At 41.1% G+C, this 27288-nt stretch overlaps 1 protein-coding gene and 1 long non-coding RNA gene across 21 annotated transcripts in view; one reads left to right on the top strand and one right to left on the bottom strand.

The window, feature by feature from the left end:
* Positions 1-26555, top strand: LOC143662174 (uncharacterized). 8 transcript variants are annotated; one of them, XR_013165200.1, is made up of 8 exons: positions 1-111; positions 7326-7474; positions 8653-8724; positions 9808-10020; positions 13387-13503; positions 14034-14173; positions 24615-24780; positions 26254-26555. It is a non-coding gene; the product is annotated as an uncharacterized LOC143662174 (long non-coding RNA). The 8 variants fall into 8 exon arrangements; XR_013165197.1 differs by having other exon boundaries at positions 7326-8724; XR_013165199.1 differs by having other exon boundaries at positions 8653-10020.
* The window catches only part of DTNA (dystrobrevin alpha), a 383081-nt gene continuing 361410 nt past the window's right edge, over positions 5618-27288 (bottom strand). For 7 of the 13 annotated variants that reach the window (XM_077135645.1, XM_077135648.1, XM_077135646.1 and 4 more), the window contains 5 exons: positions 22263-22422; positions 19587-19676; positions 16694-16862; positions 14230-14362; positions 5619-6706 (listed from right to left, as the gene is read on the bottom strand). In XM_077135645.1, the coding sequence (XP_076991760.1) occupies positions 6566-6706; positions 14230-14362; positions 16694-16862; positions 19587-19676; positions 22263-22422 (693 nt within the window). In that variant the 3' untranslated portion in view covers positions 5619-6565. Of the gene's footprint in view, positions 9271-12216; positions 12265-14229; positions 14363-16693; positions 16863-19586; positions 19677-22262; positions 22423-27288 lie in introns of all 13 variants that reach the window. The other 6 variants (XM_077135652.1, XM_077135656.1, XM_077135657.1 and 3 more) reach the window with 4 other exon arrangements.

Raw genomic sequence — 27288 nt, forward strand, 5'->3', positions numbered from 1 at the left:
TCCGTGAACGTCGCCCATGCTCTTTTCCGTCTTACAGTTGGCAGGAGATGACACCTAAGGCAAGATTGAAAGCATCTGTTGAAGATAAAATAGACAAAAGGTGGAAGGAGAGTGAGTCCCTGAATCAGTACTTTTGTACCGCAGCCTGCTAATCAGGAACTCCCATTTTGGGGCTTTTGCGGCTACACATTATGTTTAAGGCGTTGTTCCCTGTGCGTTTGATTATTTTAGAAGTTAGCATTATTTGGCTGAATTTCCTCAGCACAGTTGTTTTTCTTCTAGGGTACCTTTTTTCTCTTCGTTTTGCTTTTTATAGTTTATGTTTGTGGCTTTACACTTGAATGTCTGCATGTATTTAAGGAGGGGGCCTAAATAGTTGATTAGTAGTCTTACAGTATAAGTGTAACTGGTTGAACATGAGTTTTTGTGTAGAGTGATCTGGTTGGGCCCATGTCAGTATTTTTAGGTCTCTCTTTTCGGGTTAGTCAAATTTCCCAGGGAAGGCCATTTCATCTTCTGTCTAAAGGCTGAACTTCCCAGTGTTCTGTGTGTTGTTAAGAGAAAGCCAGCTGGAATAATTAGTGTTTATATTATAATTAGATCCCTTTGTTTTTGTACAATACCAAGCCTTTAGTTAGCCTGGTTTCCTGTAGAACTGAGACCCCCCCCATTTTACCCTGTCTGTAGTGTGAACCTTCAGTTTTCCACCCTGATGGGAAGGGTAGTAGTCACTGGGTGGAGTGAGGAAGGGACAGGGCCTGCGATCTGTTTTTTCACAATCTTTCAACCAATCCTTCTAATTTTCTCACGCATTTTTAGGGGCCAATTCCTGAGCATTTAGTATTCTGGTTGGTTCCTGGTACAGTATTCCACTTTCTCAGATCCGATAGGTCAGTAATCACATGTTCATTTGCCTTCCAGTTTCCAAAATTTTATCTCCTCTTCCATTTTCTCTGAAGTTGAGCCTTTTAAAGATGTCCCTTGGAAGCCCTTACTCTTTTTATATGTGTAGTTTTACATAATTGCCTGTTCCATATAAATTTTTGAATCTTACTTTCTTGATTTTTTCATAGCAGATGTCAGTGTTTGATCATGTCATTAAAAAACTCTTTGTAGTTATGTTTATATATAACAGCTTTATTGAGGTATAATTCACAAAGCATGCAATTTGCCCATTTCGAGAGTACAATTCAATGGGTTTTGATAGGTACACAGCGTTGTGAAGCCATCACCACAACTTTAGAACATTTTCATTAATCCCAAACAGCAGCTCTGTATTTATTAGTAGTCTCTTCCCAACCCACACCCCTTCAGTCCTAGGCAATCACTAATTTGCTTTCTGTCTCTAAGGATTTGCCTGTTCTGAATATTTCATTTATGTGGGCTTTTTTTTGACTGACTTCTTTCACTTAACATACTGTTTCCAAGGTCCAGCCACATGATAACATGTGACAGTACTTCATTCCTTTTTTTTTTTTTTTTTTTTGCATGGGCAGGCATGGGGAACCCGGGTCTCTGCCGTGGCAGGCGAGAATTCTGCCACTGAGCCACCATGGCGCTGCCCAGCCACTGTCGCACTGCCCATTCCTTTTTATTGTCAACTATTCCATTGTTCTTATATACCAAATTCTGTTTATCCATTCATCAGCTGAAAGACATTTGGTTTGTTTCTGCCAATTGGCTACCATGAATAATGCTGCTGTGAACTTTTGTGTACAAATTTTCTTGTGGACATGTTTTTATTTCTCTTGGGTATATACCTAGGAGTGCAATTTCTGATCATGTGGAATTCTATGTTTAATCTTCGAGGAACTGCCAGACTGTTTTCCAGAGTGACTCCATCATTTTACATACTCACCAATTATTAGTCATTTAGTCTACCAAATATGGTGTATTTTAAATGTATCATCATTTAGAAAACTATTTTTCTCAGCATCAAGGGATTGAGAAAATCTTCTTGACCAAAAGGGGAAAGAGAGAAATGAAATGAGACAAAATAAAGTGTCAGTGGCTGAGAGATTTCAAACAGAGTTGAGAGGTTATCCTGGAGGTTATTCTTATACATTTTATAGATATCCCCTTTTTAGTTTAAGGTGTATTAAAGAGGCTAGAAGGAAGTGCCTGAAAATGTAGAGCTGTGTTCCAGTAGCCATGATTCTTGAAGATAAATGTATAATGATATAGCTTTTGCAGTGTGACTGTGTGATTGTGAAAAGCTTGTGTCTGATGCTCCTTTTATCTACGATATTGACAGATGAGTAAAAAATGTGGATTAAAAATAAATTAATAATAGGGGGAACAAAAATGAAAATAAATTGAGTAGATTGAAATACTAGTGAACAATGAAAGGGAATGGTAAGGGGTATGGAAAAAAATAGGGGGAACAAATGTTAAAATCTATTGAGTTGATGGAAATACTAGTGGTCAATGAGAGGTAGGGTAAAGGGTATGGGATGTGTGAGTTATTTCTGTTTCTGGAGTGTTGCAAATGTTCTAAAAAACAATCATGGTGATGAATATACTGCTTTGTGATGATATTGTGAGCCATTGATTGTGTACCATGCATGGAATGTTTGTATGTTAAGAATGTTCATGTTTGTATGTTGTTTTGGTTTGATAATACAAGATAAATTTAAAAAAAGGAAATTATTTTTTCTGTTGTATTTTAAGTTGCTTATATTTTTTCTGAAAGTTTAATTTCCTTAAGAGAGTCCATGATGTAGTATTATCAGGTGAGTCAGAAAGTATGAATGTTTTCAGCTCCTCCCTAACACCCCTTCAACCCAAACTTTTTTCAAGTGTATGGTCTCATCAGCACATATGCAACTCTCACTATTGTTGTCTGGTTTTTATTAAAAATGATTGCTCATTTAATAGGTTTTAAGTAGGTGCAGTATTGTTTTAATTTTTATTCATTTCATTCCTCATAGGATAGAACAGATTTCCTTATATTTAAGTTAAATTTCTTTTTGTGTGAATTTTCTGAAAACAAAAATTATTGTCCCCATTTTATGAATGAGGATTCTAAAGTCCACAGGGGGGAAAAAGGAACTGATATTTTGCGCTTCCATCAGATTCAGGAACCTTGCTAGGTGCTTCATATACATTGCTCAATTTAATTTAGCTCTCCAAACAACCAATAGTACAAACACACATTACCATGAAATGGCAGAGCAGTTTTTAAAACTTCATTTTTATATATCCAGAGAACAGAGTACTATAATTTGGCCTTTCTTCCTCTGAAATATAATGTCAAATTTCAGTTTAATAAAAGAAAGACTCTTCCTGTGGAAATAACAGATGATACTATATAATGTTTCATCCAAAAACTGTTTTCAGAGTCAATAGGAGGATGTTCTCTGCCTTGATTTGGCTATTATGGTGCCTACAATAATCTGTAAATTGCCAGCATTGTCTTTGTGGACTGATCTCTCCAAATGGAAATGAGGAAAGGGAGCAGCTTGTAAGGGGAGTGTGTAGATGGAAATCTATGGATTTATTTTACTGCACAAGAATTCCCTTAAGCCCATTAGCGGAAAAAGAAATGTGCATTTCCTCTCAGTGTTCCTCAAGATTTCATTTAGGAAGCAGGAGTTGGGAAATGGAAAACAGTAAGGAAATTCTTTGTATAGGATCAAATTAATGGATCGTGTGCAGTGGGTCAATTCCTAGCCCTTATCTTACCTGATAGTCCCATACTATTAACCGCATGGGACACAGTTGATCCCACTTCCTGCTTTGGAAAACTTTCATCATGTGGCCATTAGGATGCCACAGCTCCTGATTTTTTTCTTGTGTTTCTGATCACTGCTTCTCAGTCTATTTTATCATCTGTCTAATGAAGACTCCAAAATGTATAGCTCCAGCCTAGAACTCCCTCCTGGACTCCAGGCCTCACTGTGCATCACACTGCTCCCACTTCAGTGATCTAACAGGCATCTCAAGTGTATGATGGTACTGAACTGGGATCCTGAAACCCAAAGCCTACTGTTCCCAAAGTCTCTACCTCAGTAATACAATTCTATTCTCCCAGTTTGGGAGCCTCAAATTGTGGTGTCATCCTAGGCTCCTCTCTTTCTCACACACATCGAATCCATCCGTAATCATGTTGGCTCTACTTTCAAACTATATTTAGCATATGACCACCTTTGCTCTACCCTAATGTATATTATCCTCCTCTCTTTTTCCTGGATTATTGCAGTAGCTTCCTAGCTGGTGTCCTTAGTCCTGCCTCTTTCCCCTTTACATTCTATTCTCAATACAGCAGTCAGAGTTATCCTACTACAGTAGTCTTTTACAGAAAGGCTGGAATACAAAAAACAAAGAAAGGCACAGAGAAATAGCAAAGTTTGGGAATGACCTGTTAGTGGATGTAACTACAGTGTGGGTAGTGGAATTAGGAAAGATGAGGTTGTTGGAAACATAGGAAACAGATAGTGGAAGGCCTTGTGTGCCATACTCAAAAGTATTGATTACAGTCAGCAGAGGGCTTTAGTAGGCTTTAAGGCAGGAGAAAGACAAGACCAGGTCATTTAGGCAGTAGTTTGGATTACAAAATATCACACTGAGGCTTGAGGCAGGGTAACTAGAAGTATTAGGGTGATGTAAGCAAGCTTCCCACACTTAGAAAGTCTCTCCAACAATTAGGTTTATTTAATGTTGGGGTCTCCTTTCCCATAGTGCTGTAGTGCAAAGGGCTGCAAAGACTGCAAAGGGGGTATACAGGAGTGCCTGGTAAGGGCGAATGGAATAATTCCAGTGAAAGAAGTTGACAGTCCCCTGTGCATATGAATGGATCAGGAAGTCACTTCGTAGCAGATTTCTGACTTGTCTGTGAACTTGAGTGGCTTCTCAGTTTATACAGCGGTAGAGCATGTAAACACCCTTCACCTTGGGGAAAGTGTCTCAGCGCAGCTGAAAAAGTCTGCCTCTCCCTATACACTGCTATTTATGGAGTTAGTATCTGGAGAAGAGGTGGGCAAATTTGCATAGATGCAAAGACCCTCCTTGGGAGAAAAATGACTCCTACCCCAACTCCTTTTTATATTTGTAGCCAATGAGACCCTGTCTGATAGACCAAGAGAGTTCCTACTGGGTGAGCTGTCAGGAAAGTCACCAAAGGCCCTAAAAGGAAAGTCTCCATGAAAGAAGAGTGACTCATGCTCAGTAGCACATCCTGGAGATTCACAGGGGAGGGCTATTCCTGCACAGGCATGTGGTGGGAGCTGAAGCCTTTTCAGATCTAGGTTTCAGGTTGTGCATTGAGAATGGTCACTGGACTGTGAGTCCAGTTGACATAACTGGCCCCACACTAGTCTGTATATGAGACACTGTGCTATGGACGTTCTGTGTATCTTATTTAATATACCCAACAATCCCAGAGCTAGGTACTGTTGTTGCCTCCCTTTTGCAGATGAAATTCATTCCTGTACTGCTTATAACAAGGCTTTCTGTAAACGCAGGATAGTATCTCATTTAAAAATTGTGTCTGAGATGGGGTGGGGTGAGCTCTTTGGTTCAGTTGCTTTCACGCTGCAAGCACTGACCTTTCTCCTTTGAACATACTGACTCCATGTTGCTTTAGGAAAAATTCACTGAAACAAAGGAATAAAACAAGCAAGATATAGTGTTTTAAAAAACATTTTTAATGAAGAAATAATTCCATTCCAAAATATAGACACACAATTAAATAGTTTAATCACTTCAAAATATAACATGTCCCCAGTAGGTTCCAACGCACACACACACAAAACAATACTTAACAGCAATACAAAAAAACCCATACGATAGTAGTTTTGTTACAATACCAAGGAATATTGTGAACTCTTTAGTGTCTCTGAATTGGTTATTTCAAATGGTGGCAAATTACAGTAGTCATAATTAAAAATTTGTTACAGTTAATTAGCTTCAAGATGTAACGCTTCTCATTTTTCTTCTCTTTTTGGTTCGAAAATAAAAACACTCTTTCTTCTGAGGACACAGTGGAGTTCTTTTTTGGGGGCTCCTTGCGTGGAATTGAACCAAAATGATTGCAGCAACCAAAGGCTGCCATATTTACAAGGCCTATCTACAGTTAACAGCCAAGAACTAATAAGGGTGGACAAAGATGATCAAAATCAAAGCAGACATCAGTGCTAAATTAGGATGCAACAGTTTGGCTCATGCATATAAGAAAATCGCACCGTATTTCGCAACAAAGGCCACACTCCTAATGCAATTCAGTTCACATTACTGCCAACAAATGAACCTTCTGTGCCTTATAGTTGATCATTCGAGAACCCAGTTTTCACATCCTCCCGCCCATCTCTGTCAACCAAACTTACCCCAACTTCCGCCTTGACCAACCACAACTGATTCCTGAATCCCATACAGTAGATTGCAGCCTCCCCCGTCCCCTATTACATGGTGATTTGAGGGAGGGTTGGCTATGTTAGACCAGTGCTTATTAATACACCATCAACACCAAGGGAGATAGATGTGCGATTCAGTGTGGAACAAGGAAGAAACAACTGCTGGGAGCTACAGCTGTAGCTAATGGACAGGTAGAAACCTGCTGGGTTTGCACTTAGAACAGGTCCCCAAAGTAAAGTTGGAGAGCCAAGGAAAGAAACCCACCCAACACCACAAAACCCCAAAACAACACACGCCATTTTGTCTCGGTTACAGGACAGGGGTGCTTGAATCTGGTCTCAGTGCTGACGTGGAGCTAAGAGAAAGAAAATGTTGCTGGTTAGTCAGAAATTGGTTATTGGAGAAGTTTCCAGAGTCCTGGCAATGGTTTTGTACGATGGTATCAACAATCGTGTGATAGAGTTGGCAAGGAAAGCTATGACAAGGGGGAAGGTTATCAACAAAACAGTCCAATCCTTAAATAAACTTTTTGATGTAGAAATACAAAGTGACAACATATGTCAGCTCAGTCCAGTCAGTGACTGAATGCCACTTGCAGGGTCTGATTTCTGAGTTCAGGCACCACCTGGCTATGATTTAGAGCTGACAGCAATGCAGGTAGTTGGGATGTACTGGTTTTAAGAACTGAGTATGAGGCACCAGTGGCCACCTGCTCCATCCAGAGAGGTATGGGTTCACAGAGGATGAGCGGTGGAAAAGAGATGGGAATTAAGACACATCAACAAAACCTGCAAAAAAAAAAAGTCCATCTGTGCAAAGAAATCTGAGAACTGTGCAGTTTTGCCACTTTGGTGTCAGAATGTGTTCAGGGACATTTGTCAGGCTGGTTCTCTGGAGGTGGGTATGATTAAGTCCATGAAGGGACAGAATGAGCTCCTCACCGATGCCCACCCAAGTGCTTTTCTCTCCCCAAGGCAAGCGATTTCATTCCAAAGGGCAGCCGAGGAGATGGACGCTGACCAAATGAAGAGTCATGAGCATCACAGTTCCCCCTAGAGAGGGAGCTTGAAGATGCTGGCCAGGATGTCAGTTCTCTGCTGGGTACCCTCCAACTAAGGACCAGGTATGTGGGGGAAGGAGAAAGTTTCTGCCCACCTCAGAAGCAAAATCTAATCACTGAAGCTTTGAGAATGACTTAGAAGCTTTCTTGCTTATTCTAATTAAGGCCTTTGAAGAGAATTTATTATACAACTTTATTCTAACTTCAACTTTACAGTGAAGCAGAATCCGCTGGAGGGCTTATTAAAACACAGATTGCTGGGCCTTACTGCCCAAGACTTTCCGATTCAAGAGGCCTGGGGTGGGACCTAAAAATCTGCATTTAAAAACATCCCAGGTGGTGCTGATACTACTGGCTCGGGGACCACAATTTGAGAACCAATCACTGTTCTAGAATGATATTCTCTTCCTTCTTTCAAAGGAGAAGCTGGAATTCCAGAGGAGTTCTTGATATTAGTAAAATGTATCCAAAATATTGCAGTGTTTTTTTTTTTCCCCATCAAATCTGAAGCAAGTAGAAGACTATTTTTCTCTTTTCCCCAGCATCCCTAAGGGAGGGCTTCAAATCTCTCTAAAGAGGGCCCTCAAGAAGGACCATCCAAAGAGTACTTTGTCCTCTCTTCCTTTACCAGTTCTTTCGCACATCAGCTTTTTACTGAGCGTAAAATCCCAGCTCGACCTAGAAGAGCCTGTCTCCTCTCATGTGACCCCAGAAGGTGGCATGCAATCACCAGGTGGCCTACTAAGGCAATAAACATTCAGAAATAAAAGGGGAGCGAACATTTGCAAGTGCACTTTAAGCCTTTGCATTTAAAGCTGAAGGCCTCCAAACAACGTGATGGGGGGAAGGTGTGAACGAGCGGTGCTGTGAAAGCCATGCTCCCTAAAGCTAAAACGAGAGGAAATAAGACCATGGAAGAGCAGAGATAACTCCAGTCCATTTGGGGATCGTATGGCACCTGTGGTTTATAAACAGCTTTAGTAACGAGTATTTCAAAACATAGTTCACAGTTTTAAGAAGATCTGTGCTGATTTAAAAACTAGAGTCTATATAATTCGAATGCTGCCTTTTTTGAATATGATATCTATTTGGAAAACATATTTACACTAAATTCTATGGCTGATGTGTTAGATTATCTTGAAAGAAAACAACCCCGAGTTGGAAAGAAGCCCCAAAGAATGGGTTATCTGGGTGTATTTGGTTCTAAGTCACAGCTCATAGAGACTTGCAATCAACTGCAGAACATGCGAGCCAAGAACCCTTCTTGACTTCTGGGCTTTGAATCTGGACACCCAGGAACCAAATTCTTCAGGGTGAGTGAATAATTGCAAGCGGTTGTTTTTTCCCAGTTGCCGTGGGGAAAAAAAAAGTACAGTGTCTAATAAAACGGTTTTGCTAAAATCTCCAGAAATCCAGAAATCAAACTTCTAGCTATAAACAGTATTAATATTGTCATTGTAAACTGAACAGGTTCAATATCATGTGCAAAGGTTTAAAATCTTGTTAATACTGCCACCCTGTGCAGCAGCTGCATGGGGTTCGGGCTGTGTTCCTTCCCGGGGTGAACCATGTCACAGAAGATAGAGCTGATACGTTAGGTTTAAACAAAAGTTTTTTTTTTCTTTCCCCTCCTCAAAACACACACCTATGAACTACAAATCTCAGAACAAAAAGTTAGCTGCACTGCAGTCAGCAGAGCACATCTTTTGGGGGGGCCTGTCGGGAGCGGCTGCGGGTGGTGGTAGTTCTCTTCGGCCAGGAGCTGCCAGGCTGCTGTCTTCCTCCTCTCTGTGGGTGCAGCACTCTCCATCATCATCACTTTTCATGTTACTTTCATCATCTGTCTGACTATAGCTTGCCTGGGAATAAGGAATGTGTAATTTTTTTTTAAGAGATGGAAAATGTACCCTAAATTAGGGTTATGAAGCATAGGATCTCCCTCTTTTCCAGGACAGACACACACACAGACACATACACACTCTACTCCCATCCTATGACAATCAGGAACTAATGTCCTAAGACCTTGCGTGCCATTGTACCATTAAAAGAGAGGCCCAGGGGTCCTATAGGCTGCCTCTTGCTTAAAAGGTACCTGAAGGCATCTGGCAGGGTAAAGCAGCTCAAACAGGGGAGATGAGGCTGCTGACCCACCATCAGAATGTCATGCTAATTTAAAAATAAATCCAAAGTTAGGAAGTGGCTGACCAAGGAGAGTGGTGTACCCTGTGGTCAGATGATGGTCAAGGGATCAATTAAAGAATAGAGTGGCCCAAATGGAATCTTGGTGAACTCTACAGCTTGAGTGCTAACCATTATGTATACTGTTTCTTCAAAAGTGGCTAGTTGAAAACAGTAAATCAAGTTCTGCTCTATGTACTTTTTTTTTGCATGGGCAGGCACTGGGAATCAAATCCGGGTCTCTGGCATGGCAGGCAAGAACCCTGCCACTGTGCCACCATCACCTGCCCTCTGTTCACTTCTCCATATTGATCTTTAAATATGCTTGAAGGTCTTTTTGAGCAGAGGATAAGTGTCCTACTTCTGCCTGCCTCACTGATGGCTAATGACTTTACTCCAATGAGGTTGACTTCAGCACTCATGGATTAGAGGTATGTATGCTCTGGGATACTTTCTTTTCTTGTAACCCAATCATAGAATCCAAACAAAATGCTTTAAATAATATAAATGGTTCTAAAATATCAGCTGTATTTCTTGACTTCTTTAAGAAAATTATAATTGGATAGAGCTAGCTGAAAAGATGAAATGCCACTAGCTTCTGCAGCTTTCTATCAGGTTTTCAACAATTTTTGCCTAAATGGCTCAATTAGTGGCAGGTTGGTTCACATGGAATGGCAGCTAGGCAGGCCACAGGATGCAGTAAATGGCAGAAGGCCAAAACCCTTTTAATTTTTCATATTTGCAACAGTGATAAAAGGATGGCCTAAGAACTTTCAGAGTGCTGGAATTTTTGGCTTTTAAGTATAAAACTAATTGCCACTTTTAATTTGGATATATGTCAAGGATGTTTTACTAGGCTTAAATTTGTTTTCTAAGAACTAGCTGCCAATGTTTAAATAATGTACAGAACAACAAGTATCAATTGCTGGAGTTAAGAAAAAGGACATGCCATTAAAGGAAAAGACTTTCTCCTTTGGGACTAGGTTTGTTATAATTGGAGTGAATATTTTCAGAAACTGCCCCAGGGAATTTTTTCACTCTAGTCATAATGAATCAAGAGAGCATGTGGGATAGCATTCTCAAGTCAAAGGGCACTAGAATAGAGTGTGGCCAATGAGATTCTTTCCCTCACATCAAAAAGGTTCACCAAGTATATTTCATAATAATAATTATGTCATGATTTTTACTTGCTTAATCTTAATTGAAGGCCTGAGACAGGGGTCAGTAGTGTTTGAACTAGAAGGTTTTCTTCAGTAATTGAAACTGAAAAGGGATATATCCCTTTTTCAATTTAGCAACCAGAGTTGGTGGAACTTACTGTCAATCGCACTGTAGCTTCAAGGGATTCCATTGTTGGAGAAGGCTTGGGTAACTAAAGCAGACTCAAGTCCTTGGGCCAATGCCCCAGATTATCATAAGTGGTTTGTTAGTTTGAACTGCAATGGGCATTAGCTGGAGCCAGAGAGACCATCCAGACTTCTGGGACAGTGTGGCCCAAGGTGTATCAAATCATTGCACAATAACCAGGACCTAAATTGGTTTTAGGACCAATTTAGAAAGCAAGCTATTTCTGGGTCTTGGTAGTTCCCACACACTCACATAATAAATATAGCAGTTCCCAGTTACTGAATTGATTATTCATAAAGCATTGAGCATAGTGCCAGACATTTATGGAATACACGCATAATCAAGTGTGTCTGCCAGCATACTAAGCTCTTTAAAACAATGTCCCACTTAATGCAACTTCTCTATGAGGTAGGTGTTATGATCTATGTTGTGCAGAGGAAACTGAGGCTCAGAGAGATTTAATAATTTACCGAAGGTTACTCTGTTAGGATACGGAAGAATCAATATTTGAAACTGGGTCGATTAGAGTCCAGAGCCTAAGCTCCCAAACAGTCTATTAAAGTTATCCTATCAGTCAAGTGTCACTCTCTGTACATTAACAATTTATGAGGAGATAATTGATAGTAGCAGACAAAGATTTTCCATGTATTTAGGTAGATCCTTGGGGTAGGATCACAGGCCATATGAAAGATTTAAAAATGAATTTATATCTTTCTGAATTCCACAATGGATTTGAATCAGCTATCCTAAAAATATAAGGCTCCAGAATTTTTTCCCTTTTGTGTTTTGATTTTTTTGTGTTCTTTAAGAGTACATGGTTTTACTTTGCTTGTTAAGGTAAATATATTTGCTTTTTTTGGGCTCTATGTACCAACATGACTAAAAAGGACCCATCTTAGAGGTGCTGATCAAGCTTGGACTTTTTCCTTCTTAAAGCTAGAGAAGTTGTAAACTTGGATAACAGTATGGATTGGTCACATGGCTATGAAAGCTTCATAGCCACAGACAATTTCTGCGGCAACTCTAGTGTCATAGATGTTTCTGTGCCAATTTTCCTAGTGAATAGATAAAAAAATTAATACCCAAAGATGTCTACCAAATCTCCTCTGGAGTCAAATGAAACGTTTCATAGACTGGGGTGGTTGTTTTATATCATCAAGAAAGGAGCACATTCCATTACGCAGAAACATCTAAGAGAGGCTGATTGTGAATTTAGGTTCTAAGTCATCAGAATTCAGTGTACAGTGGCCACATTTCCTCCTAAATAAGAGGGTACTTACTTGAGAGGAGAGTGAGAAAGGATATTGCATTCAACCTTGCAAGCTGACCTGTGGGTGACAAAGGACACAAACAAGAGAGGTGACATGTCAAGTCTGTGATGCGGTCAAGCTGGTGAGTTATTCTGCGGGAAGCCATGCACAAAGATGGAGAGAGGACAGTGAACGGCTTTAACATCCTGACCCTTCAAATGGTCACATGTTCACAGAGCATTCAAGGAAAACCACCTCAACCTTCTCCAGGGCATATGCTGTGAGAGGCGAGACACAGACCTGTTGTATTCTTCCAGTCCCTGTCTCGTCCTTGACCCCCTCAAGTCACTCCGCATGGAAGGGAAAGGAAGGAGCAAGGTAGTTCTGAGTCTAGGTAGTTCCCACACACTCACATAATGAATACAGTAGTTCCCAGCTATAAACTGATTCATAACGCACTGCATAAGAGCTTAACATTTACCAGAGTTGCCGGAACTCCAAGTGGCTCTTTAGCCACTAGTTTTCCTTCGTTTTACCTGTAGAAGGTTAAATTCCTAATTAATTAAAAGAAATACAAATCTAATATTTTATAAGGAATGGTAAAAGACTAGAACTTCTAGAATTTCAGTTACTGTCGTTATCAATGTTCAGAAATGGAGGTGAGCTCAGAAAGGGAGGTCTAAACTGCACCTCCAATGGCATGGCCAGAGCACTGGTTATTTAGCTCCATGTTTCTCTTTCTGTGCAGTGGAGCCAGACGAGGTAAGTGTTGGCATGCCATCCCTCAGTGTTCCCCCGAGATGCTCTGTCACCTTCATTCCAAGCTAAATCCCTTCTGTGGATAGGCCATGAGAAGTAGCAAAGAAAGAGCACATCCCATGGGTCTGATTGTCAGATGACTTTGACAGTTTCTGTGGCTTTGGAACAGGGATCTGTATATATAGCCACTCTTGTTTTATTTTGTAAGATTAGGCCAGCATTTTGTTCACTTCTGAAGTGTAGTTATTTAAGCTGAAAAGGCTAACGGAAACTTCTACAGAGGCAAAACTTTTTTTTTTGTTTTATTGAGGTGGGGCTGGTTGGCTTTCATTTCCCTTTCTCCTACCTTCTTGGAAAACTATTTCAAGGCTTAATCTATGTAAACATACGAGAAGCAGATAGTAGTTTGTTTTCTTTGTTTCTCTTTCCTTCACTTAACAGAGTATGAGAGGCTCACTGGTGACTAAGAATGTGGAGAAGCTGATCCGGCTAATTGACAGAAAGCCTGATGTGATGAAACAGCCCACCAGGGCCTCGAGAACAGCAGACCCAGAGCAGGTAAACATCCCTGAGCTTCCACAATCCCAGCAAAACACCGGTGCATTAGAGGAAAAGGAACATACAAGAAAGATAAACAAGGCGGTAGAACAATCTCCATGGGGGAAAACGGCATTGCCTTTAGGATGAGTTAATAGTGACATTTATTCCCAGTTGCATGTGTTATGTTCAGTGAATTCTCAGATGGAGTCATATACTCTAGTTGGAAGGTTTACCTAACACTAGTATATATGAAAACCTGTCCATCCACACCCTGCTGAACATGGGGCTTACAATTCCCCCAATATTTCTTGGTGAGGTTTGTCCCTTGTTTACATTTGGCATGAAGTAAGCCAAGAGGGAGGCAAACGATTCCAGGGGTGGGGTCACTTCACCCACTTCCCTCCTAAGGGAGGAGAGTTACTTGTACTTATTCAATTCCCTTGTGCCCTGTCCTTTGTATCATTTTTTTTTTTAAATCTATGAGGGAAAAGGTAACTGTTTATCATCATGCTTCTGCTAATGCAACAAGGCCCCTTTTCATTTTCCAGGTCACGATTTGTAAGAAAATGTGGTGAAGTGGCAGCTCCAAGTTTAACATTTTTACTGAATGGAAACATGGACTAAGGAGCACAGTCGAGACACTCCGGCATGGGGAGGAAGGAAGAAGAAGGCACTGATGTTGAGTAATGTAAGAGGCCCAGCTGCCCGGGGGTGGGGGCGGGGTGGGGGCTGGCTCCCTGGTACCTGGTAGGCTTCATCCTGCAGCTTCTGCTTCAGGTATTCCTCCATCTTGAGCTCGTTCTCCAGCTGCCGGACAGAGTCATTTTCATAGTTCTCATCCTCAGGACGCATGTAGGGGTCTCCATCTTCGGTAACCCTAGGAATAAGCCACAGGTGGCACCTTGGAACACGTCTTAGAAGAACAGTTTAAGTGGAATTTGTGTGTCTGCTGCATTTTTGTTGGCATATCTATTTTTCTGTAGTCTTCCAATTTACTTTCGCTCCTACAGGCTTCTTTTACCTGAAGGAAAGCTTTTAAAAACTCGGTCAGTTTGGAGAAATATACAATCAAGGGATACTCGATATAACTTTTCTACGACAGCCTGGTGATCATTTCTTATGTATGTTTTCTAAGTTTTACAGGTATGGGTTGGCCTTTTAAATGGTCTTCAAATTAAAAAAAAGGTTTGTCTATTGAGGGGATATAAAGTTTTCTCAATCTGGGGGCTTTTTTAATGGAATGCAATAACACTTTCTAAAAGGAGAGTGAGCCCTCTAGTGAAATAATGCTTAAGGAACTTTTGTTTAAAATTTAACCCACCTTGTGTAATACACACACTCACACTTAATTTTTATAGTAAAACCAAATCTCAGGATATCAGCTAGACACTCCAACCCATAGCTCTTGATGTTAAACATTTATATTAGCTCTGAATCTAAAAGAGCCATTTAAATTGTTCCATACCACCATGAAATACATAGCTAAAAAGTGACCTTTTTCACTAAGGTGTATGAATAAGAAAAAGTCCTTATTCATAATTATTTATATACATATGACATGTTCTCTTTATTTTTGGAGGCTTGGGTCTTGCGAGGCCCTCTGAACTTTCCCTCCCCATTGCCTGGTGCCTGTGTGGAAGCCAGGTCTGCTCCCAGCACACTGAGGCCAGCAGGATTGGGGGAGATTAAGTTGCAGTTTTAGATTTTAGGATTGGAACAAGGAAATTTTAGGTAACCACCATGTAAATGCTCAATTATAAAAAGTCAAACAGATATGTATTTATTAGGCAACACAGATGAACATTAATTCACCATGTTAACTTAACAAACAAAAGAATTCTACATTGTAGATAAAAAGGAAAAGGGAGCAAACTAAAATTAGCAGCAGCAGCATGCTGCCATTTTAAATTGCGTTATAACTGTTTTGTTTTGATCTTACACTGCGTCGCTTCACAGCTGCCTTTTAAACCACGTGTATTTATAATTCCACATTATTACTAGTCTTTTACTCACTACTCGGGTGAAGGTCCAAAACACCAACGAGACCTCTGGTTCGTTTCTTCTTTGGGTCTTTAAAACAGCAAGTTTTTTCTAGACTAGTCTGAAGTACTTTTCACAGCAAGCATAATCACCCTTCTGCAATGTTTTAGTCTCCAGCACTCCTCTCTTCCAGCTTTTGGTAAGCCTCTGCCCACCGCTTTGTTCTCCTAGGGGCCCCCTTGCTTTGGGGGACTCCTTCCCTCCCCAAACTCGGCCTTTTGGGTGTGGCCTAGCTTTGTCTTTGCTTCTCAGCTTTCATTCCCTCTGCCTGGCTACTCTGCCCTGATCCAGGGTCACTGACAGCCTAGTGGGGTGTCACCAACGCTGCTGGCTTCTGTCAAGCTACAACAGCCCACCTGGGTGAAAAATTTTCCAAAATAATTTTTCAAATGATCAGATTCATACATGTTAAATGAAATACTAACTGTTCAACAAAGTCATCCAAATTGGATTTCTTTATAATGAGATTTTAGACATTTGCTTACTTGAATTCCCAGTATGATCCTATTAATTCTGGTTTCCAGTTGTGTGGTCACAACAACTAGATGTTGCTGGGAGGTAGTCTGTAGGCGTGATTGGCATCTACAATCTGTTGTCTCTTACTAAAGGGGATTATCCTCCACCATGTGGGTGGGCCTTGTCTAATCAGCTGGAAGCCTTAAGGGCAAAGAAGTGGACTTTTTTTTCTATAAAAAAAGAAGAATTTCTGCCTCCAACGTACACCTCTCTGCGTCTCCAGCTGCCGGCTGGACATCCGTTCTGAACAGAGACCTCTGCAGAATCCTGGGGTCCTCTAAGTGCAAACAGGGGTGTCCACCAGCAGTACAATCAATCTTAAATTTGGAGGGGAGGATGAGGTCTCCTGAACCAGTCTCTGAGCTCCTCGAAGGCAAAAACTTGCTCCTTGCAATTTTTTATACTATTTTGTGCACAGCTGGCCGAGTACTTTTGGGTGAGCCAAGCTCTCAGCAAGCACCGGTTGGTTTAGGCTGTTGATACTCCCTGAAAATGTGAGGGAGAGAAGCCGACCAGCCAAATCTACCTCTTCTGACAGTCAGGGAAAATGCATCATCTCTTTCCAGAACAGAGGACCAAGTTTTTATTTTCTTATAGTCCCCTGCAGATTGTTTTGTAGCCGAGAGAAAAGCCCCGAGCAGAGAATACTCACATGTCACTGCGGATGGTGCTTGTGGCAGCTCCACTGTGGATGTACCCCGGCTTTCGGGCGTGGATTTGAGCTAGAAAAGCCTTATCAGAGGTTGGCGATGGAACCAGGTCTTCAAACTGAGTCCGTGCAAACTCAGATTCCACGTTACTTTCTGTTTCACTCCCCGCCTCTGTTAGGTACAATTGAAGAAATGAAAGACGGCTTGCTAGATTTTTGTGACTGGCAAATACCAGGCTAGAAGCATCCGAGCAGAACTGATCCCACAGCATATATGACATTAATCAGTTACTGTATGTAAGTTAGAGAAATGTTTGGTTTTTTTTTCCAAATGAGAATTGATGTTGACATGAATTACTAGAAAATATTTGGTATCCAGAATTTCTTTTTATCTCAGAGTTATGAGAAATTTTTGTTTCTTAATAACTGACTTTATTCCTTAATACTTTCATTTTTCCCTCTATAAAAGTCTACATTAAAATTGTCAGTTTTGCTTAATATCACTTTAATTTAGGAAATACTGATCTTAAAATATTACATTCACTTAATAATTCAAAGTATGGTAAGAGTATAAACTTAGCAGTATTCATCGTTTCCAGGGCGGTAGGTATTCGTCATTATTTATGATGTGTGCTCTCCCACGATTGCATTCTATTTAGTAATTCTTAATTTAAGATAGCAGCAACAGTTTTCATATCTCTCTTTCTCTAGGCATCTTGCTTTAGGCCTGAAACCCTTGCTATGCTGTTTTTGTTTTTTATTATTTTTATTTTAATAAAATAGTTTATGTATTAATATAAGCATTTATAGTTAATAAAATAATATTTTAAAAAGTTAAAGTTTAGGAATCTAGGTTTAAAAATTTAATTTTAGCTAGAGAGGCTTTAAGAATTTTAAATCCAAGGATTTTTTTTTTTAATTATTCATGTTTTATTTCTTATAGTCATTGTCAATTTAATTATATGATCACAGTCCTGCCAGAGAGATATCTTTCTAGGTCTGCTTTGAGGAGCAGATGAGATTTATTAGTAACTGGTAAGGTATTTATTGGTATATTCATACTGTTAACATGTTTAAAAATCTGTGAGGTATAAGTAGAATAGTCTCTTGCAATTTTACTCTATTCCTTTTCTTGGAGATATCGTAAGAATAAATCTCAGTTTAGCTTCATTCAAATGATCACGTATTTCACATGAACAGAGTCTAAATTAGTTTATAAAATCCTGGTTCTGGCACTGCCTGGCACTTTGTCTCAGGCAGGTCACTTAACTGTCTCCCCTGGTGGCCTCGCTTTAAATGGGTAACCCCTGTCTTACTCCTGCCACATGCTTGTTTAGAAGGAACATGAGAAAAGGTACAGGGAAATGCTTTACACCTCCAGAGCACTAGATGAATGCTAGATATTTTAAAAACTGTTATAGAAACTATGTACATGTTTAAGTATTTGCCAGTCACTCCTTTAAGATCTCTGGCTGATGATAATCTCAAAATTAGGTCTTGTGTTTCAACGGAACATCATTAGAGCAGTCATTATACAGTGAGGGAAGAGGTACCTGGCTTTTAGAAGGATCAGAGTTTCCTGTAGGGGTTCGCATTTGCTATCTCACTTCAACCCCAGGGAGCTGGGACTACCGTTCTTACTCTCATTATACTGGAGAAGGAACTAAAGTTGAAGGTAATGAGACTAGTTAAGTACCAAGAAAAGAAGTGAATCAAATGTGTCTGATTCCAAAGCTTATAAACACGTGCGCGCACACACACGCACACAAATAATTTAAAGAATGCTTGTTTCGTGTGTCAGGTGGTGTTTATATATTATATCTCACCTGGGTCAGGTTCAGAGATAAGCAATTCGGGACTCAGAGAGGGTAAGTAATCTGTACAAGGCCACACAACTAATACATGGAGAGCTTGGATTTCAGGTCATTTTGGTTCCAAGGCCCCATCTCTTTCCCTGCACCTATCTGCCTTCCAGTGCCATGTGTAATACAATGGAAAGCACAAACCTGGAGAGGCTGGACAGCCAGAAGAGGATTCACCTTGGAACTAACATTTCAACTGACAGTAGAAGAATACAAAATGATACATTCTCTACTACGCAGCATCTCCTGACTAAGATGCATTTATAAACCATGCTATATTCACCAAGACAGCCATGATTTCCACTGACTGCGTTTAGCTGAAATCATAGCCTCAGAAACTAATGTATAGATATCTTTTCAAACAAATGTAAAACAAGTAAGTACAATAAAAATCTAGGCTCATGGCATCCTAAGGGAGTAATCATAAATTTTAGGAAAGATTTGGGCCCACACATATTCATTGCAGAGTTTGTAATAGTGAAAATGTAGAAACAATGTAATGTTATCCCAAATAGGGGGACAGCCATACAGTATATCACAAGACAAAATATTGTTTAGGAAGAACATTACTGGCATAGGGTAATGCATTATATGCCAGGATAAAACACAAGATGCAAAAGTATAGATAGATATATAAACCGAGAGAATTTTCAGTGATATTTCAAATCTACACAGTTATTGTATAGAGATTTTTAGTGATGTAAACTTGAGTATAGACACAAAAATAGGCTGGAAGGAAACACCAACATATTAACAGTGGCTATCTTCAGATTCTAGGATTATAGATTCATTTTAATACTTTCCTTTATTATTTATGCATTTTCCAAACTTTTTGCATTGAGCACATGTTAATAGTCTTTTAATCCACAAAATATAAGCATTAGTAAAAGCCCTGAACACACCAGCAAAATGTCACATGGATCTTGAAAAATACTTTCATGGGACAATGAGCAGATTTCCAATAGAGAAGGATCCCTAACATCCATGGTTCCCTCTGTAAAGAGCAGATGACTGAGAGGGGATCAAAAACTCACCAGAATTTAGCTCTTTCACAAGAGAGGACATGGTGTTAGTGATGGAATCTGCTGCCACTAGTAAGTCATTCCTTAAATTTCTTCTTGAACCTTAGGAGGAGAAGAAATAATTTTTAAAAAATTAAAGCCTTTCTTTCCAAATTTTTGCGTTTCCATTTGACATCCATGTCTATCATTTCCATTGACATCCAAGAAAACTTTGAAGATTTCTCCTTCTTGATATTGAACAAAATACACAATGCTTACGGTGTGTGCATGCACTGGTGTAAGATGTGACCAATGATGGGTGAATATATAATTTACTGTCTAAGCTGGGACAATTCTGAAGGTGAAAAGGGGCAGTGTTAGTAACAAGACTGGGTCCCTCGGCACAAAGTGTGATGGTCCGTTCCATGTGATCACTCTACTGAGGAAACACAGTGCAGATGGGAAGTCTGCTTTCACCAGGAGAGCCGCGCCTTCCCAGCTGCTGCTCAATTTCTGGCCGCTCCTGGGTTGCTGAGCTCGCTGGATTCGGACCTCCATTGCCACACTCTCCGTCTCCTATGCCTGCCTGGCATTACAGGTGCCTCTTGGGAATAGGAGACCGAAGACTGTGGAAAAGGGACCAGGATTCTTGCTCCTGCTGCCACGATATGGGCAGATATATGCCTGGAGATGTATCTTGAACTGCACTCCGCTTAGGGCATTCTATGGTAGAGAAGGATTAGTATTATGTTTCTCGTTCACAGTTAAATGGGTATTTGCGGGATGTCCTGGATGTGGGACAAGGAGGAGACAGTACAGAGGGCTAATTATCTTAATATCATTGGAGAAAAAGTTTCAAGATTCTAAAGAACTGACTCAAAATGAACTTATGTAGCACGAACTCTTTGCGAGGTAGTGACTGCTTATTGGCCAGATTTTTATTCTGTCATTTTCCAGGAAGTAATAATAAATAAAATAGTAATACATAAAATTAAATGCAATCAAAGTAAATAGGCAAAAAAAAAAAAAAAAAAACCCATTAGTTATACCAGAAAGCTCAAATTGATTTAAAATATTGTAAATGCAAAATTAGGGAAAGGACATTTTTTTTTCCTTCTAAACATTTAAAAAGGAAGCTATTTTGTGAATACCATCAAAAACTCAAATTATATTTAGTGTTCAGAAGCAAAAAGCCCTATTATGCATCCTCTTTTCCCTCCTAACAGGACAGAGGGTCCATCATTCTCTTCCTTTAAAATATATTAAGATTTTATGCCCCATCCACAGTGGATGAGAGGGTCTGCTTCCTCATACTATTGCCATCCCTAGATATTATTGATGTTAATTTTTTTTTAATTTGCTAGGAAAAAGGGGATATTTGTTAAAATAGTATTTCCACAACTATTTATGAGTTGAATTCCTTTTCTTGTCTTTTTTGGCGATTTATATTTCTTCTTCCATCTGTTCATATCCTTCACCTATTCTTGTTTTGTGATTTTTTTTCTTGTTGATCTCTACTTGCTTTATGCATAACTGAAATTATGAAATGTGATTGTTACATATGCTGGAAATCATTTCCTCAAGTCATTTTTTTTTTTTTTTGCTTTCTTCTTGATTTTGTTTATGCTCCCTTTTGCCTTAAAACTAGCAGTCAACTGTCATTCTTTTCCTTGGCTCTATACTGAAGGACATGGGAATATGTTCATTGTAAATTACTAATTTAAATAGAATGGAAAAAAAAAGAACGGAAATTGAAGACCAAATGCAATGCATGATTTAATTTGTGTGAAAAAAGAATGTATGTAATAAACACAGACCCCCATCCCCCGCATCCGTATATAGGCAAAATGTTGGGAAAGACCAACAGTAAATAGTGGTTACTTTGGGGAATGAAATTAGCAGGGTGAGGGTCTGCAGAAAGATTTTTTTTCTCTAAATTTAACAGGTGGTGGCAGGAAAAAGTTTTAAAGAGCATTGAAAAATTTCCAATTTAATCAAGTCACTTGCAGTGGGACAAAGCCCAGCAGTGTGTGAATGGGAGTGGCAGCCAGTAGGAGAATGAATGGTGTCATCTCAACACTCCTGTGTCCTTCCCCTGACCAAGGGGGCCTAAGCTCGCAGGCCCTTGTTATAGAACCAGTGATTCAGCTCTTTAGGGCATCTGGACAAGGAGTCTATACAATGAGTGAAAGTTCTTCCAGGTGATTTCAGGGCTAAAGGTTTGGGACTCCTTAATCTAGGCTTGGGTTGGCTTTAATGTAAAGGAGAAGACACTAGTTAAATATGAAATATTCCAGAATTTTTTTTTTTTTTTTTTTAACATGGGCAGGCACCGGGAATTGAACCCGGGTCCTCTGGCATGGCAGGCGAGTATTCTTGCCTGCTGAGCCACCGTGGCCCGCCCATATTCCAGAATTCTAAAATAGATTATTCACCAAGTTTTCTGGGATACTGGTGAATGGATTTCCAGATTCTCAAATGGGCAAAAACTCACTGGAAAATGAGGTAGGACAATAGGAGCCAAAGGAAGGTAGGAGGGTGAAGTGAGGGGCAGGGGCTGGGAGTTTCTAAGATGTCCCGCAGGCCAGGTCTGGTCCCAGAATGCACACGTGGCAGCAGCTGTCCCCACTCTCAACCACTCTGCAGACCTCGGTGAACTTATTTGCCACCCCAGACCAAGAACATGACTGTAGAAACAAAGCCACTTACTTTGTGCAAAAGCCTCTTGGACATCTCCCCCTACCCCCGTGAGCGAGTCCTGCGGTGCGTGAGTCAGGGTGGAGCCGGCTGATGCTGAGCGGGTGGGCATGGGCATGGGCCTGCTGATGGTGTGGCTGGGAGAGGAGCGTGGAGAACCTGCCCCCTGGGTCTGGAGAGACAATGCAAGTCATTAATTCACTTTCTTAAGAAATTGTCACCAGCCAGCCCAACATCTCAGACTTGCAAAACAGGGACAATGAAATTCCAAAGCAGAACGAAATCCTAGGTGATGGAGATGGCAATCCTAAAATCTGGGTTGAAGGTGCAGATAATTTACGACCTTATTACATAGAACCTGGAGCTTTGGTTAAATGTTGAAAGCTAAGAATATTAGTACAGCATTGTTCTATCATCTATGGGACATACCCTTATGTAAGAAAGACATTACTAAGCAAGGTATGTATATTTTCTTCTTGAAGGAAATTCTAGGTAGAATAAAAAGACATTAAGGAGAGAGTTTTCAAGATAAACTAGGAGGCTATTTGGGATGGATGTGGTTTTAGACTCTTCCTAAATGTTTAACCTGACTGTCCTGATGTCCACTTTGGAGCATCATACATGGTTTAAATCACGTCATGCACTTGTATGCAAATTAAGTTGCAAGCGAAGACTCAGTGAAGTGCAAGTTGTCTGATCCCTATTTTACAGTTAAAAGCTAATTTTGTCAAATTAATCTGTGATTCAGGGATTCAGGTTGGGAAGGGAAGAAAAAAAATTCTTGGTTTCTAATTTTTAGCCACTGCTCCCTATAGGAAATGCCCTTCTCTTCACCTATGACAGAGCAGTGTTCTAGCAAAACAGTAAGGATTTTAGAAGAGTAAATAAAAAAGGAGAAAACAACTAAAAATCATTTATCTCTGTACTAAAGTCTCTGGCACAGAACCATTCTGAGACTGTCATACCTTGAATTTTGTGGTTTTGTAGGAGGAGGCCTCTTGAAAATAATCTTCCCATCTTAATAATCAGTTAGCAAAGGAAGTCAATCTCGGGAATAAGGAAATATGAATCCCTCAAGTGCATATACGATGGATTTGTGTTCACATAAATTCCATTCCATTCTGCTGGGCTTGGCCAGGGAAGCGTGGGCTCTTTCACACCAATGCCCAGAGCTGCCCCATCCACCCTTTCCAACCCCAAACATGCACCACAAGTACAGTGCTCTGGAATGCTCAGGTTTGAGCTCTGCAGTAGGCTCAGCTGCTCGCAGTTAAAACACACATCAAACCTGTGAAATGCCATGCTGTTAGCTCTCCAGGGCTCAGCCTCACACGTAAAAATAAAATCTACGTATTGAAAAAACCCAGAATTAAAAACGAAACAAACCAGAGCAGAGCACACAAAATAACTCATGTGGTGCCCAGTGGCTGAGGAGTCCATTCTTTCAATCTCAACAGTACCTTGTAATGGTCTGTCCAGGCCCATGGAAGAGAACTGTGCCCGGTTGCGATGCTTCGCAGCCAGCTTTCCCCTGCCTGCTCCAGGAGGGATCTGTTTTTCCCCTGGAGACTTTGGGAGCTCAGTCCCATTAATCATGAATCCTTCTGTTTCTGGGCTACCACCACACCCCCTTCTCCAGCTCCCTACTCCCATAATAAGTAACTTCATATGTGAGTCATCCTTGACAATGTATGCAAGAGGTTCATATACATTAACTCATTCCTTTCCATAACCCTGTGTGGCAGGTATTAGGATTTTAAACGTGCAGCTGTGCATCCTGAGGCTCAGAGAGGTAAAGGGGATTGCTCAGGAGGTGAAGCGAGAGTGGCAGGTCTGGTGTCCCCCCAGCCCCAGTGTGGTGAGAGCCGTGATGGGCCATGGCCAGTGGAGGGTTTATCAGAGGAGATGGTGTTGGCCAGGCGCCCTGAGGGCCACGTCCCCCTTGTAATCCTTCCTTCCCACCCTTATCAAGGTGGACCTCAGCTCCTTTCTTATCTGTTCTCTTTACCAAACAAGCACAGCTGGGAGCGGGGACTGGAGAGGGGGCTTAATAGGAAGTCAGCTCTTCTTGGCTACACAGTGTGGGCTACCCCCACCCAGCCGGGCCCCAGCCCTGGGAAGCCACATCCTCTTCTGTGGCCAGAGGTTTACAATAATAATCAAACTTCACTTTTGCATGTGATTTACAGTGTATAAGACCCTTTCGCACATTGTTTTATTTTATTTTCCTAATAATGTAGAGGTAGGGATGATGGTATCTTATGTTTATATAAGCAGTCTGCAGTATGTAAGGCTATTTAGCCTCAAATACATCACTCAGGCCTCCAAAAAACCATGTGAGGGATGAGTATTCCCATTTTACAGGTGGGGAAACTGAAGCCCTGAGAGGTTAATTGCGTTGCCCAAAGTCTCAGAATCAGTGAATGGCAGAGACAAAATGGATCTCCGGCTCTCAGACTGCAAGCCCTGGGCATCCCCCAGGCACCACAGCTGCTGCCAAAGCCCTCCCTGCCAGAGGTAGGGAAGAAAGGTGAGTGACCTGCAGGCTGAGAAGGCGCAGGGCACGGGGTCTCCTTTCGTGCCAGGCAATCCCCTTCAGTTGCTGGGTGGGGAGGAGGGGGATGCGTGCCCAGGGCAGTGGAAAGGCCCTCAGGCTGTCCGTCCGTCAGTACAGAAGGGCAGGTCAACCATTACTTAGCCACAATTTTGAAATCTAAAAGGACCTGAAAATCCCATGTTCTTCCATAACTAATATGGCCCAAGCTGATGTGAAGTTAATAATATGATATCTTTGCTGATTTGCCTTCCCCAAATCTGAAAAATTTTGAATTCCAGCTCATAACTGGGCCCAGGGTTTGCAGAAGTGGGGCTATGGACCAGGTTTCCAAGAGTTTAGTGGCAGGTTGGGTTTTCCTTCTCACCAGCCCTGTTTACAACTGTCACACCAGAATGCTTGAGGGGCTCTTATTGTTGGTCCAGAATTTGGGGGAGAGGCACTATACCCAGGCCTTCTACCCTCTTTCCTGTGGGCCTCTCACCCCTTGGCCCTGCCCCCTTCTCCTAGTGCACCCAGCTCTCCTACTGACCTCTGTTTGTCTGAGCCACTCTCAGCTCTGTCTCTCTCTCTACTTAGTGCCCAGTCTCCAAAACCAACTTTTCCTACTCCCTTCTGTCTGTCACCTTTCTTCCCATCTCCCATTAGTGGTTCATGTTAAGAGGAAAATAATTGACTGTGGTCATGTGTTAAGGGAAGACCATGGGCCAAATCTAAATTACACCACCGTATGAATGACTAATAGCCACCATCTCCTAAAGGAATTTCTATATCGGTGTAGTTTCAGGCAGTGTGCTTATGTACTGAAGGGAGATTCAGTTGTGTCTTTCCTGCAACTGGCAGCTCCCGAGTCACAGTCAGTCTTTACCCAGTTCTTTGTCTTGTGGGAGTAGTACCCTGATACCCTGGCTGAGTGCAGCCCCATCTCTTTCTCAGGACACTGTCCAGTTTTATGCAAAGCATTTTTTTTTAGGGGAAAACCATGTCTAGCCTTCTTTTCTGTTCTGTTCTTATAGATAAGGGGCTTTGCCTCTTGGCATTGGAGTAGAGCTGTAGCAATATCAAAAAGGTTCATTTTCACTGGTGGCCTTGCAAATGGTCTCTGACCTAGTCCTGTAACATGGTCATCTTTTAACAACTTCAGAAGAATTAGAGTAAACAAACTCTGTGACCCTCCTTTCCTGGAAAGCACTCAATGATTAATGGATGAAAGACTCACGGGGCAACAGTCTACGCAGATCAATATATAGATCTAAAATTCCCAAGAAGAGAGTTGAATTATGGGAGAAGGAAAGCGTATATCATACTTGGCAGATGTAAAATAGCTCTCTTCCCAGAGAATAAATGAAAAAATAATTTCCATGCTCCATCCTCTGAGTACACTCACCCTGCCATTTTATCAATTTTTAATAAGTCTGACGGATCCATAAATTTTCTGAACTTTTCCAGGAAGTATTTTGGTTTTCATTCAGCCGTAGAAACGAGGGATGCTTCAAGGAAAGGACTAAAGGTCTAATTGCTGATCCAGCAGCCCTGGCGAAACGGTGAGCAGAAAACCAGGAGACAGGAGCGGGTGGCACCGGGACCCCCCAGATATGAGAAGCCCACCCCCCAGGAGTGGCTGAGAAAGCAGCTTCCTCATGCTGGGTTGCTGGTAGCAGCCTGGGAAAGTACTGTAAAGCAGTGTTTAGCTGCATTTAATGCTCTTTTTCATCCTTTCTTTCAATATGTATTAAATGACTGCCATGGTACCGGTGATAATTTCCATAGTACGGCTTTTTGAAGGAACTGTGTGTACAAAGTGTGGTGGGGATACAGAGGAGGTGATTCCTTTTGACTGCACAGGCAGGAGGTGTCGTTTCACTTGGGTCTTAAAAGTGGAGATTTCCAGGCAAAAAAGGAGAAAGTAATGGGAGGAGAGAAGAACATTCCAGGCCTCAGGGAAAGCCTGAGCAAGTCACCCAGGAAGCGCGAGTGGGAGTCAGAGATGAGGAGGGTGGTATGGCTGGAGTAGCAGGCGCCATGGGAAGTGTTGGGAGACGAGGCCAGGAGGTGTGAAGCCAGGTCTGGGGGCTTTCAATGCCAAAAAAAAAAAAAAGAGCTTAGGCTTTCTTTTGAAATAGAGGGACACCTTCCAAGGTTCAGAAACAGGAAAATAATGTTTACTTCTCTAGAATGAATTGTTCAGTTCCATAGTTTAAAAAAAAAAACATGAGAGAAAGTCTGGGAGGGCATGTTTTGAACACTACCTGGTACTCATATTGCTGTTGATTATCTATGTGGGAATTAGCCCTGTCCCTGCGTGCTAGGTTTTTCTACTCTTGACTCATCTTCTACTCTACAGATCACTCACCAGAGGGATATGCAAGGGAAATAAAAGAAGGTGAAATCCAAAATGGTAATATTTGTCATTTCTGGGTTGCTCATATTCCATAATGGGTTTGGAAGAAGTGGGGTTCTGAGTGACTGCAATTTTCTGAATCA

Source organism: Tamandua tetradactyla, chromosome 18 (genome assembly GCF_023851605.1).
Source record: "Tamandua tetradactyla isolate mTamTet1 chromosome 18, mTamTet1.pri, whole genome shotgun sequence".
Lineage (NCBI taxonomy): Eukaryota > Metazoa > Chordata > Mammalia > Pilosa > Myrmecophagidae > Tamandua > Tamandua tetradactyla.